Source organism: Pocillopora verrucosa, chromosome 7 (genome assembly GCF_036669915.1).
Source record: "Pocillopora verrucosa isolate sample1 chromosome 7, ASM3666991v2, whole genome shotgun sequence".
NCBI classification, from domain to species: domain Eukaryota; kingdom Metazoa; phylum Cnidaria; class Anthozoa; order Scleractinia; family Pocilloporidae; genus Pocillopora; species Pocillopora verrucosa.
Genome location: NC_089318.1, coordinates 12896649 through 12913975, shown reverse-complemented (window position 1 = coordinate 12913975; position 17327 = coordinate 12896649). Strand labels below are relative to the sequence as shown.

Sequence of the window (17327 nt, the reverse complement as noted above, 5' to 3'; positions counted from 1 at the left end):
AAGTAATAGGCCCGCAAAACGCATGATACTTGGCCTGCAATGTGTTAATAGTAGCTACACAACTTCATACCTTATTTAGGCCAGAATCTTCTCAGTGTCAAGCACTCTTTATTTACCTCGCCAGGCAAAAATACGACGACTGTCGGGGAACTGTTGTCACCTGTTCTCTTCTTTTCAAAATGAAATGAAGCAATCAAGCAAACAACGCTCGCTTAAGATCGCTGTTAATCAGTTTGGTGGAATTAGGAAATTCCATTCCACAGAAACTCTGAATGTTAACACCATAGACCGACATTGGAAGCGCTGACAAAAAGAAATTTACCGTTCCGATATTGCTGGTATACCCTAAAAATACGGGTGTTGCTTTACAACTACAACTGGTCAACGAAAATATATTTACAGAACTTATGTGGCAATTTAAAAGTGAAATGGTTTTAAACACTTCAAAAACCAAGCAAGTTTTTGTCAACAGTACTTCTTTTGCAATATATTTAAATGTTACCGTTAGTTGGTAATGTAAATAGTGACTAAAAAGCCCTATACGACTTTATTAACAGTATCTCTCCATACTGTTAATAAAGAACTTATATGGAAATTTAAAAGTGAAAAGGTTTTAGACACTTAAAGAATAAGAAAGCTTTTTACGACGTTATTAACAGTATCTCTCTATACTACTGAGTGTCTAGATGTATGGAGAGTATCGGTGTTACTGCACCAGGATGTACCCCATGCCTGGAGTGCGCCTGTCTCCATTATCTCCTCCTACATATGCCACGTTACCACACACCACGCCGTCTTCAAAATGCCCCCCTGTACCGAACCCGATCCTGGAGTCACAGCTCCTACAGTCATTCTCCTGGTTAGCAATGATACCAATTCTTGCTTCAGAGTGGTAAGCGTTAAAACGATTAACATCAGCAGTATTGAATCCTTCCTTGTTACAATTTAACTGTAAGGAGGCATCTGAACCAATCAGACTCTTCCACGTTTCTCGACCGAGGGAGATGGCGCGGTATTGACCGTCAGCGATCAGTGAGTACAGAGAGTCGGCCTTTCTGTCAATTACAGTGAACCTGAGCTGTTGTCCGATCTTCATACCGAGACAGATCTTGGAGAAGGATGTATTCCAGTAGGTCGGTAACTTTGTCTCCCGTGAATCAAACCCAGACTCCCCGCCAGGAATGTTGTATTCAATTTTATTGCTCCAGTACGGGTTGTTATAATGAAAGGTGTTCTGTTAAAACAATAGAAGTTCAAAAGTCGGTAGGCCATTCAGTTTCGCCAAAAGAATTTTTAACGGTTGTCGGATTGAAATCCATTTTCCAATTTAACTTAATTGCCTGAATCACGCTGCACGTTTTTGTCGATAAACGGTTTTCCCTGGTGGCAAAATCGACATTAATTTTACCTTAATGCCGTCAATCTTCATCACCGGCGTCCATCCTCCATTTCCGCATCCAAAATCTCCCATGTGACAAAGAACGGAGACTGGTTTGGAGTCCAGGCGGAGGGTAACCAGTTCACTGACATTAGACCTATTTCCAATAAATCAATCAGAGGAGGCTAACTATTTATGGGTTGTCTTGTTGATCATCAATTGATTGGTACGACTGCTTTTTAAACTATGAGATATTTGCTGGATTGTATAGGCGTATAACGTCTCACTCCTTCCCTCATGCCATCGATAGAAATAAATCCAATCTTACTTTCCAGGAAAAATTGAGGAGAGGCAGCCAAGAAAGATAAGTCAAAAGTAGGCAGATGAATTTATTTCTCATGGTTAATACGTTTTTAAGCGGATCATTCTACATTAACACAGCGGTAAAATGATTGAACCTGCGCACTATGGTGGATAATTTGAAAATGTGAACATGGAGGATCAAAGTGAGGCGTAGTGTTTCGCAGTTTCTAAGGAAAGTTCGAAGTTTCTAAGGCCGAGACTTGTACATATCATTGTTGACCGTGCAGCTAGAGTAGAAGAAAGGTTCTCTCATTTTCCTTTATCACCGAAATGAAGCGTCCGCGTTAAAACAGTTGAGATATCTCACAATAAAATAAAGCCTAGTTTTAATCTTTCTCCTAAATCCTCTTTTCAGTTGTCTTACGCATTGGAATAGTGAGGAATTTAATCTTCTTTTCCTTACTTTACATTAGACGCGCGTTCGGAAATCCCTGGTAATGTTTTCAAACTCTCGTGCATGCGCAGTGGTTGACCGCAGTGTTTGCCACATTAATTCTTTCAGTATGGCCTATAACTTACCTTTTGAAGTCATAGAGCGCCTTGCAAGACGTAATAGCTAAGAGATAGAAAGGAAATATTTCTTTTATCTATGATACAGTTATCCCTACTTAGGATATCTAAAGCCTAATTTCCTCGCAGTTGAATGCGTTTTGTATATCTTTTGTGTTCATATTTCTGTGTAAGAAATGTACCAGCTTTTCAAGCCTTAATGAAATTGTGATATGCATTCGCGGCTCGACCAAGAAAGAAAAGATTCGTACGGAGAGTCACTTTTTTCAGTCAAGTCTTCTTATTCTACTTTTTGCTGATTCCTCACCACTTGGTGAACTCAAAAAAATACTGTAAGACTTATATATTTATAGCTACATAAAGCTGGTATTCATTTATACAGTCTCGACACAGTACACAAGTAAAAATAGGAGAACCATATGATGATAAAAAGAAGAGTTTTTCCTGCATAAAGGCTTAGCGACAGGTTATGGGGAATAGGTCGAACAATAATGGCATATTACCTTTCTCACAAAATTCTCCCATGAAACCTGGTTCACACAGACATTGGTAAGAGTTGTATTTGTAATTCGGGATGCAGATTCTTCCGTTTTGACACGGCCACGAAGAACAAGGAGACTAAAATAAGAAAAGAAACATGTTGTTATTATAAATCGGGGAATGTTTGAACAGAAGTTTGATAAACGAATAAAGGGGTAAGTTTCTAAAGAAACTGTGGTGCTGCGTCGGTGGGAGAGTATAGCAGGTAATTTAGTGTCAACAACTGGGTTGAAAACTTAAAAAAGCTGACGTTTCGAGCGTTAGCCCTTCGTCAGAGCGATAGACGAAGGGCTAACTTTGATAAACGAAGCCGAACAGCACTACAAAGAACGACACTTAATCAAAAACGAGCTCTATCTGTTAACGTTCAAATTTTAACAATTAAAAAATTATTACCAAAAGAGAGAAATGATGCGAACTCATGTTTTCTTTGTAGTTCTTAATGTCTCTGTACTTATCAGAAGACAGCAATTCACACCAAAGCTTCCCCTCTGCTCCTTTGAAGGCCGCCATGTTTATTGAAAGGCACAAAGCATTTTTTAAACATTCAACTATGCAATCTAACAGGTCGGACACAGTCAATTTTCCAACTTGAGTTACATTCAGATGATGGAGCTCATCTTTTGAAAACAGACGCTGTTTCAGTGTCTTTTCAGAAGGGAACCAATTTTGTTCCAAGGCTTTTATGTCTGTAGTAAAAACAGTGAGGATATAAAGTTTTAGTCATTCATCATAAATAACTTTTTGCTAGTTCAATTTCGGAGAACTATGACGTCTTGCTTAAATTGTACCCTGACATAAAAGCTACAGATTGAAGCCTTTTCCCGTCGATAAGCAGGATTCCCTGAACGTCTTTAGGCCTTAGAACTATTTAACTAAACGCTTGTTTATATGTTTTAGGCACCAGCATGGGACAAAGGAAATTACTCTGAAACTTCATTTAAAATGGAACTTCAAACCTTTAGATACCGCGCTCCAAACTCCGTTAATGAGCTACCGTTTATTTGAGACACGCATCCTGCAAACTGTTAGAATCAGCATTATCTAAAGAATCATGTTATTATAGAACGCTGAAGAGAGATGATGAATTTTAATTTCGGTAACAAAGTAGAGGAAGATGTTTGCTTGACCTGTCTCTATTTACCCACACGACTCTTTAGATATTATTGATCCTCATACTCAGTATGCAAGGTGTAGCAATTTAAAATTATTGAAGCAAGTGCAGGATAGTGTCACCTGCGTATCCAGTGTGGAAGTTCTCGTAAAAGACAATTTGAGAGAAATTAAGCGATAAGCTTATACACTTTGATGTTTCTGCTTCAAATAGAATGAAACCTCTAGGTCTAGGAAAGATTATCATGAAAAATTAAGTGCTTAAGACCAATGTAATTTTTTAAATTTTTGTCTTCTTCTAGAAGCTTTGAAAACTCAACAGAACAAATAGAGAAGTCGTGACTGAGCTCTGTTTGGTTGTAAAGCACGCAGGAAGCGGCTAGACCACGAAATAAAATTAGGGAGAAACACGAGACGTAGTTATAACAGCGCGCGTTATATTCGAACTATATTATAAACTTTGATGAAGTAGCACGGTGAGACTGATAATATAAATAATAATAAATAGATGGCAAAAAAAAGCATTGGTGGATTAAATGCTAGCGGATTAAAGATGTATGTATTTGTTAAAAATCCCAATAAAACCCAAGGTCAAAATTTTTCAAGCTGTTCTGAATTGACCATTCGGCATATGCTGTTTCAGTAATTAGTCTTCAATCATCAACACGGATGAAAAGATAGGGTTAAGAATACGAGAAGGATGGTGACATAGACATATTTTCCAACGATTTCCTTGATTAAGACCCAAACGCGTTTGACATTCATCACCACGTCCGTTGCCAATTATATGTGGCTTAGGCTTCAAAAACAGCGTGAAGGCATATGAGGTAGAAACAAAGATTATCGTCTTTGAAAGCAACAAAATTTGTTTTTTTAAATACGCAGCACGCGATCGTCAAAAATTTTACAACTTGGTCGTTGATTTCCATAGGATAACTTAGGTCGGGTGATACAAAACAATACACTAAAAAAATTGTTTGTAATAAGCTGCTCGAGCATTAAATAATTGATAGCATTTTGTGTAAGTTTTATCAGAAGAGAATTCTGTTGACATATGTTAGTTTTAATCAAAAAAGCGATTATTTATGATCGAATTGGAAGAAAGAAAATATTTCGTAAATCTGTCTTTTATTAGCCACTATAAAGCCGAAATATTCCTTCGATTGCTCTCATCAGTACATAAATGGTTTCTTATTTATTAATTATGGTTTACTTATTCCCCGCGGTCAGAAATTTTGCATCAGTATTGCTGACTTTCGCAACTGAAAAATGTCTTTCATACTTCTGGAAAGTACGACATTTTTGTCTGGAATTGTCATACAACTGCGACAGTTATGATGATTTTGTGGTTTACGTCGTTCTTCCCATTATCATTTTTGCATTTTTTTATTCTTTCATAGCTCAGGTACTAAAAATCAAATTGCCTCCGGATTATCAATTTAATTTAAATATAACCGCCTACGCTTCGCGAGTTAGAAATGTGCCAATTTTAAGTTACTCTCTGTCGCGGCCTTAAGGGGTTTTTGTGAAAAGCATGTCCAAAAAGTGCCTCGTTTGTAATTACGCGCACTTAAAACTTGTAACAAATTTGCATCTCCGTGGGTTGAGCGGTGAGCCTAGTGAGCGAGTTACAACTAATGCAAAATTTGACAAAGCAAAAAGTGACAGGAGAATTCAATTTAGAAAAAAGAAAAAAAAAGAATAATTTCACCCCTGTCAGTCTTAAGGGAAGAACAAGATTGAGACACATCAAAATTAACTAGTACAGTGGTCTCCAAGCAGGTGCCCAATGTAAATGCTTGGAATGGGGTATATCTTCTCTACACATACCTTTTATGAAGCTTTCGTTTGAATTTAGTGCATGAACGGTTACTCTAACCTTTAACCAAACCTCAACTGACTGTAGGCTATACAAATTTCTTTACGCTAAACGGAATTATTTGCAAGTGCAAAAACAAATTTCCATATAAATGTTCTTCCAAAACAGTTGTTATGCCCACTTAGATTGCAACGTACGTTATCTTTCAGCAGCGAAACGGAGAAATCTTGAATAGCAGATGTAAATGATGAAAATACTCACCTGAGGAACACTGAGCTGCAGTGAAGATCGATGACAAGAAAAGCAAAATGAGATGGCGCTTGAATTCAGAATACATGAAGGTGAGTTAACGCGCCAAGTGAAGTTTAGCTTTTCAAAGTGTGTAAGACTATTTGCAAGTAGTTTGGTCTTCAACAATTGGCAAAAAAGTGATATTCTTAAACAAATTGTTGAGTTTTCTAGGGCTCATTATGAGATTTCTCCAAAGAATTCTGCATATTCAATGGCACAATTAACCTCCTGTGTCCATCTGCTTGGAAAACAGGGCTTGTGGGCAAATCAATAGTACCCTGAAAGGGGTAAGTCAGATAAACAAACAGCTGTCTTGTGAATGTCTTAATTTTGCCTAAATTACGAGTGGTATTTAATCTATTTCAGTCTAAGAATGCTATTCAGAATTTCGATAGCTTTGGATTTGGACTCGTCATTGTTAGATGCCGCAAAGGCTAGTCACGAGTCAGCTAAACTAACTTGACCTCCAGTTAACAAGTGCGGAAAAAGAGAAAAAACTACACATACCAAATGGCCCAGTGTGCGCATCTTAAGAAAGTTACTCTTAGAGTTGGAAGGTTTTACTTTTAATGATTCGTCCCTCTATTATTTTTGCTATTTTAATAATCATAGTAAGCACAGATGCATGGTGAAAATAGTTGAAAGCAGTTTTAACTGCAATTTACTATACGAGTTCATGCAACTCGAATTAATCCAACCACAGGGATACACAAGTCAATTGTGCAACTATTGCGCCGATAAAATGTATTGTATTTCTGTTTTTGTAGAAACTTCTGTAAAAACCATGAAGCCCTGAATATTTTGTTTTTTTGCTAATTGAAACCACGCATGGAAATATGTTTATAGAAGGAGGCAGTCTGAAGTTGACTTTTAATCAACACAAGAAGCGAATCTTTGCCGCGCGCGTTGGGCATTTATCATGGTTGCTGATTTCATGCGCCAGCTCATTATATTTTTCTTTATTTCCATGCTAACTGCAAACAACTTTTCTGTTGGGAAACCTTTTCATGATTAAAACTCGATACTGTGTAGGTTTTTTTTTTCTGTTACCTTACTGTATACTTGTAAATATTGTAATAAAATTGATATGCTAATTTTACAGCTGGCAGATTGCAAACGCTATAGTCGAGCTGCTACCAAAGGCAAAAAAAGCAACACTTTTGCTAACAACATATGAGAGATTTGTAAGAAGTAAAGCTAGTGTCAAGGGATCTTATTCTCTCACAGCATGGCGTTAGGGAGGTATTTAAAATACAAAAAGGTATTTTGAATATAAAAGTTTGCAAGGCTTCAAGTAATAGCTATGGTATTCACTAGTCTCTTTTCCTTAAATAGAGGTTAGACCTCAAAACTTCAGCAAGTTCTCGAATGGGTCAGCACGGAAGAATGGAGAGAAAAAACATACGGAGATTGGAAGTTAAACGTTTGGAACAAATTTCGCAACACGCACGCATTCAGCCATTTCCATTGTCTCACTTCACAAGAAAATGTCATTTATTTCCATGAAAGATTGCGAAATACCCTCAATAAAAATAAGTCAGCACGTGTGGTAATTTTTAGTTCAAAGACGAAAACTTGCATAGTTTAATTGATTAACTTGTAATAAGTGAATCTGAATAGATCTATTTCAGAAATTTTTGTGGAGGATAAAGGCTGTATTTTCAAAATGTGACGTCCATTCAGCACCTGTTTTTGATCACAGCGTAGGTAACAAAAACAACTTTCTTCACTTCGTGAAATGTCATTCTCAATTCCCTTCTCGTTCTGATTCTTGTTTTTTTTTCTTCTTTTCAAAGACAGAACCTTTCATTGTATTTCCAATAAATATTTTGTACTAGAATGACTAAGTGGTAAACCCTCTAGGTATACTTATTAAATGATATAGGCAAACAGCTAACAGGTGAAAACAAAACAAAACAAAACAAAACCAGTTGAAAAAATTATCCTCGGTGTCTTGGCTAAATTTTTTCAAAAAGTACTAACTGTGCTCTTTGGTATTTATCGATCACTCAATCGTCACTTTTCTACCGAATGACAAGGACTTTAGGTCTACTTGACCTTAAACTTGCCGTCGATCTTTTAGATGTGAATGAATCGAAATTTGTGGGCATTGAAATTTGTACATTATTTTTCAATTCATCGTTTCTTAATATTTAAGACGACTTGCAATGTTTTGATTTCACCTATTTATAGTAGTTTTTGTAATAATCATTTCAAGCTTTTTATTTTTTTTTTCCAGGTGCAAACGTTACCCCCTGTGCGTCAGCCATCCGTTATGTTTGCTGATTTAAAGGGTCATCTCAATTTAATTTTCTTGTCTCCGATCTTCTCCGCGGCCCACTTTTCTTGAAGTAAATATTTTTGTTATTTTCTTCTTGTCATTCGAAGGGATTTTTTTAATCCAAAAACTGCTTGGCAATAAAGGGGACCAAATATATTTGTCGATTCCCTGCTACACCTGTGCCTACACAACTTGCACGAGTCAGTGCATTCAATTGCACTGGTTTATGTAAAAGAAAGTTCGGTGCTCTGAAACCTTGCAGCGCTTTTTTGATACGATAAGTTTATCGCCATAACCTTTTAGCATTGTGTATCGAGGACAATATTTGTCACATTTCCACGCGCTTCCTTTGAACACCTGCTTCGAACGAAACTTCATTTCGATACCGTTCCTTCCAGTCTGTTTGGCTAATTTAGTCCCTCTCTGACTTATCCGATTTGTTCCTGTTATTTCGTCGATCCTCACCTATCATTGACCAAGAACCCTTGGCTTTTGTCGATAAATAACTTGCCTTTGAGATCCTGATGATGATAATTCGAACCTAAAAAGCTAAAGAGTTTTAATAGGGGTTCTTTATTAAAAATTTAGGATATTTTTCTGCCTTTCATGCAAAGCTAGATTGTTTTCTGTTTATTTTGTTATCAATTATTTACTAGTGACAACTATCCAACTTTTCACTGCTTTTATGAGATATTTTTACAACGAGTCAGGAAAAACGAGTGACAAAAAGTTTTCAAACAGTGTCACTTGTAGGAATTCGGAGTTTAATCTGTTCACTAATAAAATTAACAACTCTTTCAAGTTACGGAGAATGGGATTTTTTAAAGTAAACATTGAATAAAACTTGATAGGTATGGAGCGAGGGTATGGGAAAATCACGCAAATTTAAATGACAGAGACTTAAAGCGTTCTTCGACTCGTTCCTTTCAAGGGCATAATTTGCATCCTCGAGTAACGCACTTCGTGCACGCTTTAAGCTTTATCATTTTTCCCTTCGAAATTTTTTTAAAATTTCCTTTATTTAAAGGGGATAAATTGTAAACTAAAATTAAGCAAAATAAAAATAGATTGAAAAACAATAGCGTGTTCTCAGAATGCGCGCGCGCTCATTCCACTGATTACGTGATTTTCATGCGCAGTAAAGGATGCGCAGTGCAAAACTGAGGAGCTACCTCAAGGTTACTGTCATCAAATTAGGGTACCTTCCGGAAAATTAATTCTACGTGCGCAACCTTAAAAGAAACCATGGATTAAACTGGAAATCACTAGAAGGCTTATGTAATATAGATTCTGTAAATGCTTTACTTAATTACCAGTCTCCGTGTAACCGCCGACCTCCAAACAAACTGAACAGTATCACTCAGTAGATAATAGGCTAACAAAGGTTGTAATGCTTTCTCCTTAATCCCACTGGTTCCTGAGAAAATATATCTAAAGTTGAACAACGTTAAGTATTTCAGTTGTTGTCACGCTCCGGGGCGTCACGTAGGAGCCTCGCACACCTTTGTGAGTTAATATCTAAGGAAAATTCTGACCAATTTTCATGAAAACCCCAAAATTTTACACACCTTATTAACTCATCTAAGCAGAGGTTACCCGCGTAAAAACAAAAGTTGTTTTTTTTTGGCCGCCGAAGAATTTTTGTTTTCGCATCTCATTTAAGGAAGTTCCGTAGGGTTTTTTGACCGCGCGAAATTTGGGTACGAACATAGCGCAAGCTTTAAAAGTGTCAACATGCCAAACATATTGCGGCTCAATACGATCGCACGATTGTTATCTGGAAAACAGTTGAACACAATACAGTATTTAGGTGATGGAATCTAGGGTTTCCAGCAACTGCACCCGTAATATTCATAGGCCTTCTACGTCTGAAAAAGAGGTCAACCGAAAAGAAAACACCGTGGGAAAGATTGCCAATAGTGTTAAAGACCCACTATAATTGTGAGATAAGGTTAGTCTTCGAGGATTTAAATTTGCAAAAAGTGTTGAAATAAGAAACAAAGATATACATTATCGCGGAAAGGAAGACATGCAATCTTACCCGAAAAACAGTTGCTTGACACTAATATCATGAAGATCAAACGATATGATCGATGATTTACGGGAGGAGCTATCTTGGTTATCTGTTAAGAGTGAGGCTTCCAGGGATATGACGTAATAGTCAATTTTCAGTTCTTATTGCAGCATTTACGCCTCGTGTTTTGATCGATTTCTTAGTTTTATTAACTGTTCGCAAAAGGAGAACAATTTGTTTTACAAAGAGTACCGCCCCCAGCTTTTGGTTGCACATGACGAGAAACTAGTTGTTTATTGTCGTGAAAAATGACATTCATTATTATTGCTAACTCTTTGAATTAATTAATTTCCATGTTATTTTATCCTTGACAGCTTTTAAGGCTTCGCAGTCGTTCTCAGTCGCATTCTTTCTTTTTCTTTCTTAATTAACGACAGAATTTTATGCCTAAATCAAATTCTCTCTTCAATGACCAGCATGCTAAGTTAATACTTTTGTTATCATTTTGAGCCAGACAAGTGATGGTTACAATGGTTATCAAGTAAAAAATTGTTTACCAGCAGTTCAATATTCGAAGGTAAATAAGATATCGAATGTTGTTGATGACTATGAGGTATTTTCATATTGAGAGCTGGTAAGTATTTTTTCTTTACTCTTGGATTTTTTTCTTCTTTGCAAGTCCGTCCGCTGTGGTGTGGTAAACAACTCAAACATATAGATTTTCATACAGCAAATAAACCTTGCCGAACTTACAGAATGGCGCGGAGAGGTTTTACACTTGCAGAAGATCAAATAAACAGAAAGGAGTCGACCGTTGGGGATTGTTGCCACCTGTTGTCCGCTTGTTGAAGTAAAGTGAAGCAATCAAGCGAACAAGATTTGCGAAAAGATCGCTTTTAACCAGTTTGGTGGAATTAGGAAATTCCATTCCATTCAAACTCTGAACATTTACACCATACACCTACATTGGAAGCGTTGACAAAAAGAAATTTACCATTCCAATAGTGCTTGTATACCCTAAAAATACCGCGGTTTAAAACAGCTATTGGTGAATGAACATATATTTACAGAACTTAGATGACAATTAAAGGCGAAAAGTTTTTAAACACCTAAAAAATAAACAAGTTTTTGTCAACAGTACGTCTTTTCTGATATATTTAAATGTTATCGTTAGTTAGTCATATAAGTAGTGACTGAAAAGCCCTGTGCGACGTTGTTAACAGTATCTCTCTATGCTACTGAGTGTATAGATGTATGTAGTGTATCGGTGTTACTGCACCAGGATGTACCCCATGCCTGGAGTGCGCCTGTCCCCATTATCTCCTCCTACATATGCCACATTACCACACGCCACGGCGTCTTCAAAATATCCCCCTGTACCGAACCCTATCCTTGAGTCACAGGTCTTACAATCATTCTCCTGGTTAGCAACGATACCAATTCTTGCTTCAGAGTGGTAAACGTCTAAACGGTTAACATCAACAGTATTGAATCCTTCCCTGTTACAATTTAACTGTAAGGAGGCATCTGAACCAATCAGACTCTTCCAGGTTTCTCGACCAAGTGAGATGGCGCGGTATTGACCATCAGCGATCAGTGAGTACAGAGAGTCGGCCTTTCTGTCAATTACAGTGAACCTGAGCTGTTGTCCGATCTTCATACCGAGGCAGATCTTGGAGAAGGATGTATTCCAGTAGGTCGGTAACTTTGTCTCCTCCGAATCAAACTCAGACTCCCCTCCGGGGAGGTTGTATTCAATTTTATTGCTCCAGTACGGGTTGTTATAATGAAAGGTATTCTGTCAAAACGAGAGAAGTTCAAAAGTCGTTAGGCCATTCAGTTTCGCCAAAATAATTTCAACGGTTGTCGGTTTGAAATACATTATCCGATTTAACTTAATTTCCCGAATCACGCTGCACGTTTTTCTCAATAAACGGTCCTCCCTGCTGGCAAAATCAAGATTAATCTTACCTTAGTGCCGTCAATCTTCATGACCGGCGTCCATCCTCCATTTCCACATCCAAAATCTCTCATGTGACAAAGAACAGAGACTGGTTTGGAGTCCAGGTGGAGGGTAACCAGTTCACTGACATTAGACCTATTTCCAATGGATCAATCAGAGGAAGCGAAATATTATGGGTTATCTTGATTATCATCAATCGATTGGTACGTCTGCTTTTAAACAATAAGATATTTGCTGGATTGTATGAGCATATAACGTCTCACTCCTTTCTTTATGACATTGATAGAAATAAATCCAATCTTTCTCTCTAAGAAAACTTGAGGAGAGGCAGCCAAGGAAGGTAGGGTAAAGGCAGGCAGATGAATTCATTCTACATTAACACAGCGGTAAAATTATTGCACATGCGCACCATGGTGGATAATTTGATATTGTAAACAAGGAGAATCAAGTAAGGCGTAGTGTTTCGCAGTTTCTAAGGAAAGTTCGAAGTTTCTAAGGCTGAGACTTGTACACATTGTTGTTTTGAACTTCACTCACTGTGTTAGTTTACACTCTCGTCCTTTTTATTTACACTTTTCACGGCGGGGCGATGAAGTTGTCCGTAAATTTGGCCGTACTAGCTGTAGTTATTCTTTTTTGTGCTCATGGTAGAGTTGCCGGTAGACACCGAGGGAAATGCGTGAGAAAAGAAAGAACCAGAGCCACACAGGATATTTGTGACGATCACAAGTCAATGTTGATAGCGGACAGTGGGCCGTGCAGCAAGGGTAGAAGAAAGGTTCTCTCATTTTCCTTTATCACCGAAACGAAGCGTCCGCGTTAAAACAGTTGAGATATCTCACAATAAAATAAAGCCAAGATTTAATGTTCCTCCAAAGTCCTTTTTTAAGTTGTCTTACGCATTGGAATAGTTAGGAATTCAATCTTCTGTTCCCTACCGGTAACGCGAGACACGCGTTCGGACATCCCTCCTAACGTTTTCAAACTCTCGTGCGTGCGCAATGGTTGGCCGCTGTGTTTACTACATTAATTCTTTCAGTATGGCCTATAACTTACCTTTTGAAGTCATAGAGCGCCTTGCAAGACGTAATAGCTACGAGATAGAAATGAAATAATTTTTTTTATCTGTGACACAGTTATTCCTACTTAGCATATCTAAAGTCTAATTTCCTCGCAGTTGTATGCGTTTTGTGTATTTGTTGTGTTCTTTTTTCTGTTCAGGAAATGTACCAGCTTTTCAAGCCTTAATCAAGTTGTGACATTCACTGACGGCTCAGCCAAGATTTAAACAGAGAGTCACTTTTTTCAATCAAGTCCTCTTATTCTATTTTTTTGCTGATTCCTCACCACTTGGCGAACTCAAAGAAATACTGTAATACTTATTTACTAATAACTACATAAAGTTGGTGTTCATTTTATACAGTCTAAACACAGGACACAGGGAAAAGAGAATCACATGATGATGAAATGAATAGTTGTTCCAGAACAAAGTTTTAGCGACAGGTTATCAGGAATAGGTCGAACAATAATGGCATATTACCTTTCTCACAAAATTCTCCCATGAAACCTGCTTCACAGAGACATTGATAAGAGTAATATTTGTAATTCGGGACGCAGATTCCTCCGTTTTGACATGGCCAGGACGAACAAGGAGACTAAAATAAGAAAAGAAACATGTTGTTTTTATAAACCGGGGAATGTTTGAACAGAATTTTGATAAATGAAGCCGAACAGCACTGCAAGAACGACACTAAACCAAAAACGAGCTCTATCTGTTAACGTTCAAATTCGAAAAAAACACTTTGAAAAAGCTATTACCAGAATAGAGAAATGATGCGAACTTATGTTTTCTTTGTAGTTCCTAGGGTCTCTGTACTTATCAGAAGACAGCAATTCACACCAAAGCTTCCCCTCTGCTCTTTTGAAGGCCGCCATGTTTATTGAAAGGCACAAAGCATTTTTTAAACATTCAACTATGCAATCTAACAGGTCGGACACAGTCAGTTTTTCAACTTGAGTTACGTTCAGATGATGGAGCTCATCTTTTAAAAACAGACGCTGTTTCAGTGTCTTTTCAGACGGAAACCAATCTCCTTCCAAGGCGTTTATGTCTGAAGAATAAACAGTGAGGATTTACAGTTTTAGTCATTAATAACTTTTAGCCATCAATCATAAATAACTTTTTGCTAGTTCAATTTCGGTGGACTAAGACGTCTTGCTGAAATTATACCCTGAAATAAAGGCTACAGATTGAAGCCTTTGTTCGTCAATAAGCAGGATTCCCTGAACGTTTTCAGGCCTTAGAACTGTTTAACTTATCGCTTGTTTATATGTTTTAGGCACCAGCGCGGGACAAAAGGAAATCATTCTGAATGCTCATTTATAATGGAACTTCAAACCTTTCGTGACCGCGCTCCGATACTCCATCAATGAACTACCGTTTATCTGAGACACGCATCCTGCAAACTGCGAGAATCAGCACTATCTAAAGCATCATGTTATTATAGAACAAGAGAGATCGTTAATGTTTATTTCGGTAATAAATTGGGAAAAGATGTTTCCTTGGTCTGTCTCTATTTACTCTCACGACTCTTTGGACATTGTTGATCATCACAATCAGTATTCAGGGTGTGGCAATTTAAGATTATTGAAGTATGTGCAGGATATCTAGTGTCACTTACGTATCCAGTGTGAAGTTCGTTCTCGTAGAAGAAAATTTTAGAGAACTTAAGCGATAAGCCAGTACACGTTGATGTTTCTGCTTCAAATGAAATGAAAGTTCTAGGTCTAGGAAAAATTATCATGAAAAATTAAGTGCATGAATCGTGTGTAATTTCTTTTTTTTAATTTTTGTCTACCTACCTCTAGAAGCTTTGAAAACTTAATATAAAAAGAAGAGAAGTCTTGACTGAGTTGTGTTCTGTTGTAAAGTACGCAGAAAGCGGCCAGAGTGTAGAGAGTTATATCCGAACTTTATTGCAAACTTTGTTAAGGTAGGACGGTGAGATTGATAATAAATAATAATAAATAACAAAGCATTGGCGGATTAAATGCCAACGGATTAGAGATGTATGTATCTGTTGAAAATTTTTAATAAAACCCGAAGTCTAAATTTTCAAGATGTTCTGAATTGATCATTTGACATAAGCTGTTTCAGTAGTTAGTCTTCAATCATCAAACACCGATGAAAAGATAGGGTTAAGACTACGAGAAGTGTGGTGATAGTCATATTTTCCAACCAGTTTCCTAAGACCCAAACGTGCCTGACATTCGCCACAACGTTGCTACTTGTATGTGGCTTAGGCTTCAAAAACAGCGTGAAAGCATGTAAGGCAGAAAAAAAGATTATAATCTTTGGAAGCAACAAACTTTGTTTTTTAGGTAAGTAACACGCGATCATCAAATATTTGACAATTTGGTCGTTGATATCCTTAGGATAACTTAAGTCGGGTGGTACAAAACAATGTACTGAAACAATTGCTTGCAATAAGCTGCTCGAGCTTTAAATAATTGATAGCGTTTTGTGTAAGTCTAATCTTGAGAGAATTCTGATGACATATGTTAGTTTTAAATCCGAAAAATTACAATTTATGATCCAATTGGAAGAGAGAAAATATTTCGTAAAGCTATATTTTTATTAGCCACTATAAAGCCGAAATATTCCTTGCTTTCATCAGTACAGAAACGGTTACTTTTTTTATTACTTGTGGTTTACTTAATACACGCAGTCGGAAATTTTGCATCAGTATCACTGACTTTTACAACTGAAAAATGTCTTTCATATTTCGTAAAGCTATATTTTATTATTCTAAAATATTTCGTAAAGCCATATTTTATCAGCCACTATAGAGCCGAAATATTCCTTCGACTGCTTTCATCAGTACAGAAACGGCTACTTTTTTATTACTTATGGTTTACTTATTCACGGCAGTCGGAAATTTTGCATCAGTATCACTGACTTTCGGAACTGAAAAATGGAAAAAAACAAACCGCCTCCGGGCGAATTATCTCCACGACGCAGTGATATTTCACTCGATTCATAAAGGATCTCATTTACATTTTACAGTGCTTATCGATTTAATTTAAATTTACCTGCCTGCGTTTTGCGAGTTAGAAAGTTACTCTCTGTCGCTCAACTGAATAGTTCCAGTGCCGATAGCTAAATATCTTAATAAATACAGTCCAAAGTAAACAGCCTTAAGGGGTTTTTGTGAAAAGTATGTCCAGAAAGTGCCTAATTCGTTATTACGCGCGCTTTAAACCTGTAACAAATTTGCATCTTCATGGGTTGAGTGCGAAGCTTAGCGAGCGAGTTCCAACTGATACAAAATTTGACAAAAAGTGATCGGAAACTCAATTTAAAAAAAAGAAATAGTAATTTCACCCCTGTCGGTCTTAAAACGAGAACGAGGAAGAGACACATCAAAATTAACTAGTGCAGGTAGTTTCCAAGCAGGTGCCTTATGTAAAATACTTGGAATGAGGCAAATCTCCTCCAAACATACCCTTTTATAAAGCTTTCGTTTGAACTTAGTGTATTAAAGGTAAATCTAACCTTTAACAAGACTTCAACCGATTGTAGGCGATCCATCTTTCTTTTTATTAAACGGAATAATTGGGTTGAAAAATAAGAATTATTTGCAAACGCAAAAAAAGAGTGTCATTCTAAAAGTTTTTCCTAAACTGTTGTTATGCCCACTTAGATTGCAACGTACGTTATCTTTCAGTAGCGTAACGGAGAAACCTTGAAAAGCAGAAGTACATAATAAAAATACTTACCCGAGGAACATTGGGCTGCAGTGAAGATCGATGACAAGAAAAGCAAAATGAGATGACGCTTGAATTCAGAATACATGATGAAGAGTTAACGCGCCCAATGAAGTTTAGCTTTTCAAAGTGTGTAAGACTATTTGCAAGTAGTTTGGTCTTCAACAATTGGCAAACAAAGTGATATTCTAAAACAAATTGTTGAGCTTGCTAGGGTTCAATATCGAAACGAAGGCTGACTAAATTAAGGAAGGAACTACCTCATTATGCGATTTGTTTGAGGAATTC

At 37.1% G+C, this 17327-nt stretch overlaps 2 protein-coding genes across 2 annotated transcripts; both read right to left on the bottom strand.

Moving 5' to 3' along the window:
• Positions 1 to 706: 706 nt before the first annotated feature.
• LOC131795884 (uncharacterized) lies at positions 707 to 6060 on the bottom strand. Its single transcript, XM_059113484.2, has 6 exons — positions 5985 to 6060; positions 3188 to 3480; positions 2755 to 2869; positions 2261 to 2297; positions 1409 to 1535; positions 707 to 1234 (listed from the first exon to the last, which is right to left on the bottom strand). The coding sequence occupies exons 1-6, from the start codon at positions 6058 to 6060 to the stop codon at positions 707 to 709; spliced, it is 1176 nt and encodes a 391-aa protein (XP_058969467.2).
• Positions 6061 to 11579: 5519 nt separating this feature from the next.
• On the bottom strand, positions 11580 to 17127 carry LOC131795943 (uncharacterized). The gene is made up of 6 exons (XM_059113553.2): positions 17052 to 17127; positions 14091 to 14383; positions 13813 to 13927; positions 13329 to 13365; positions 12281 to 12407; positions 11580 to 12107 (listed from the first exon to the last, which is right to left on the bottom strand). Exons 1-6 carry the CDS (start codon positions 17125 to 17127, stop codon positions 11580 to 11582), a joined length of 1176 nt encoding a protein of 391 aa, XP_058969536.2.
• Between the last annotated feature and the right edge of the window lie 200 nt (positions 17128 to 17327).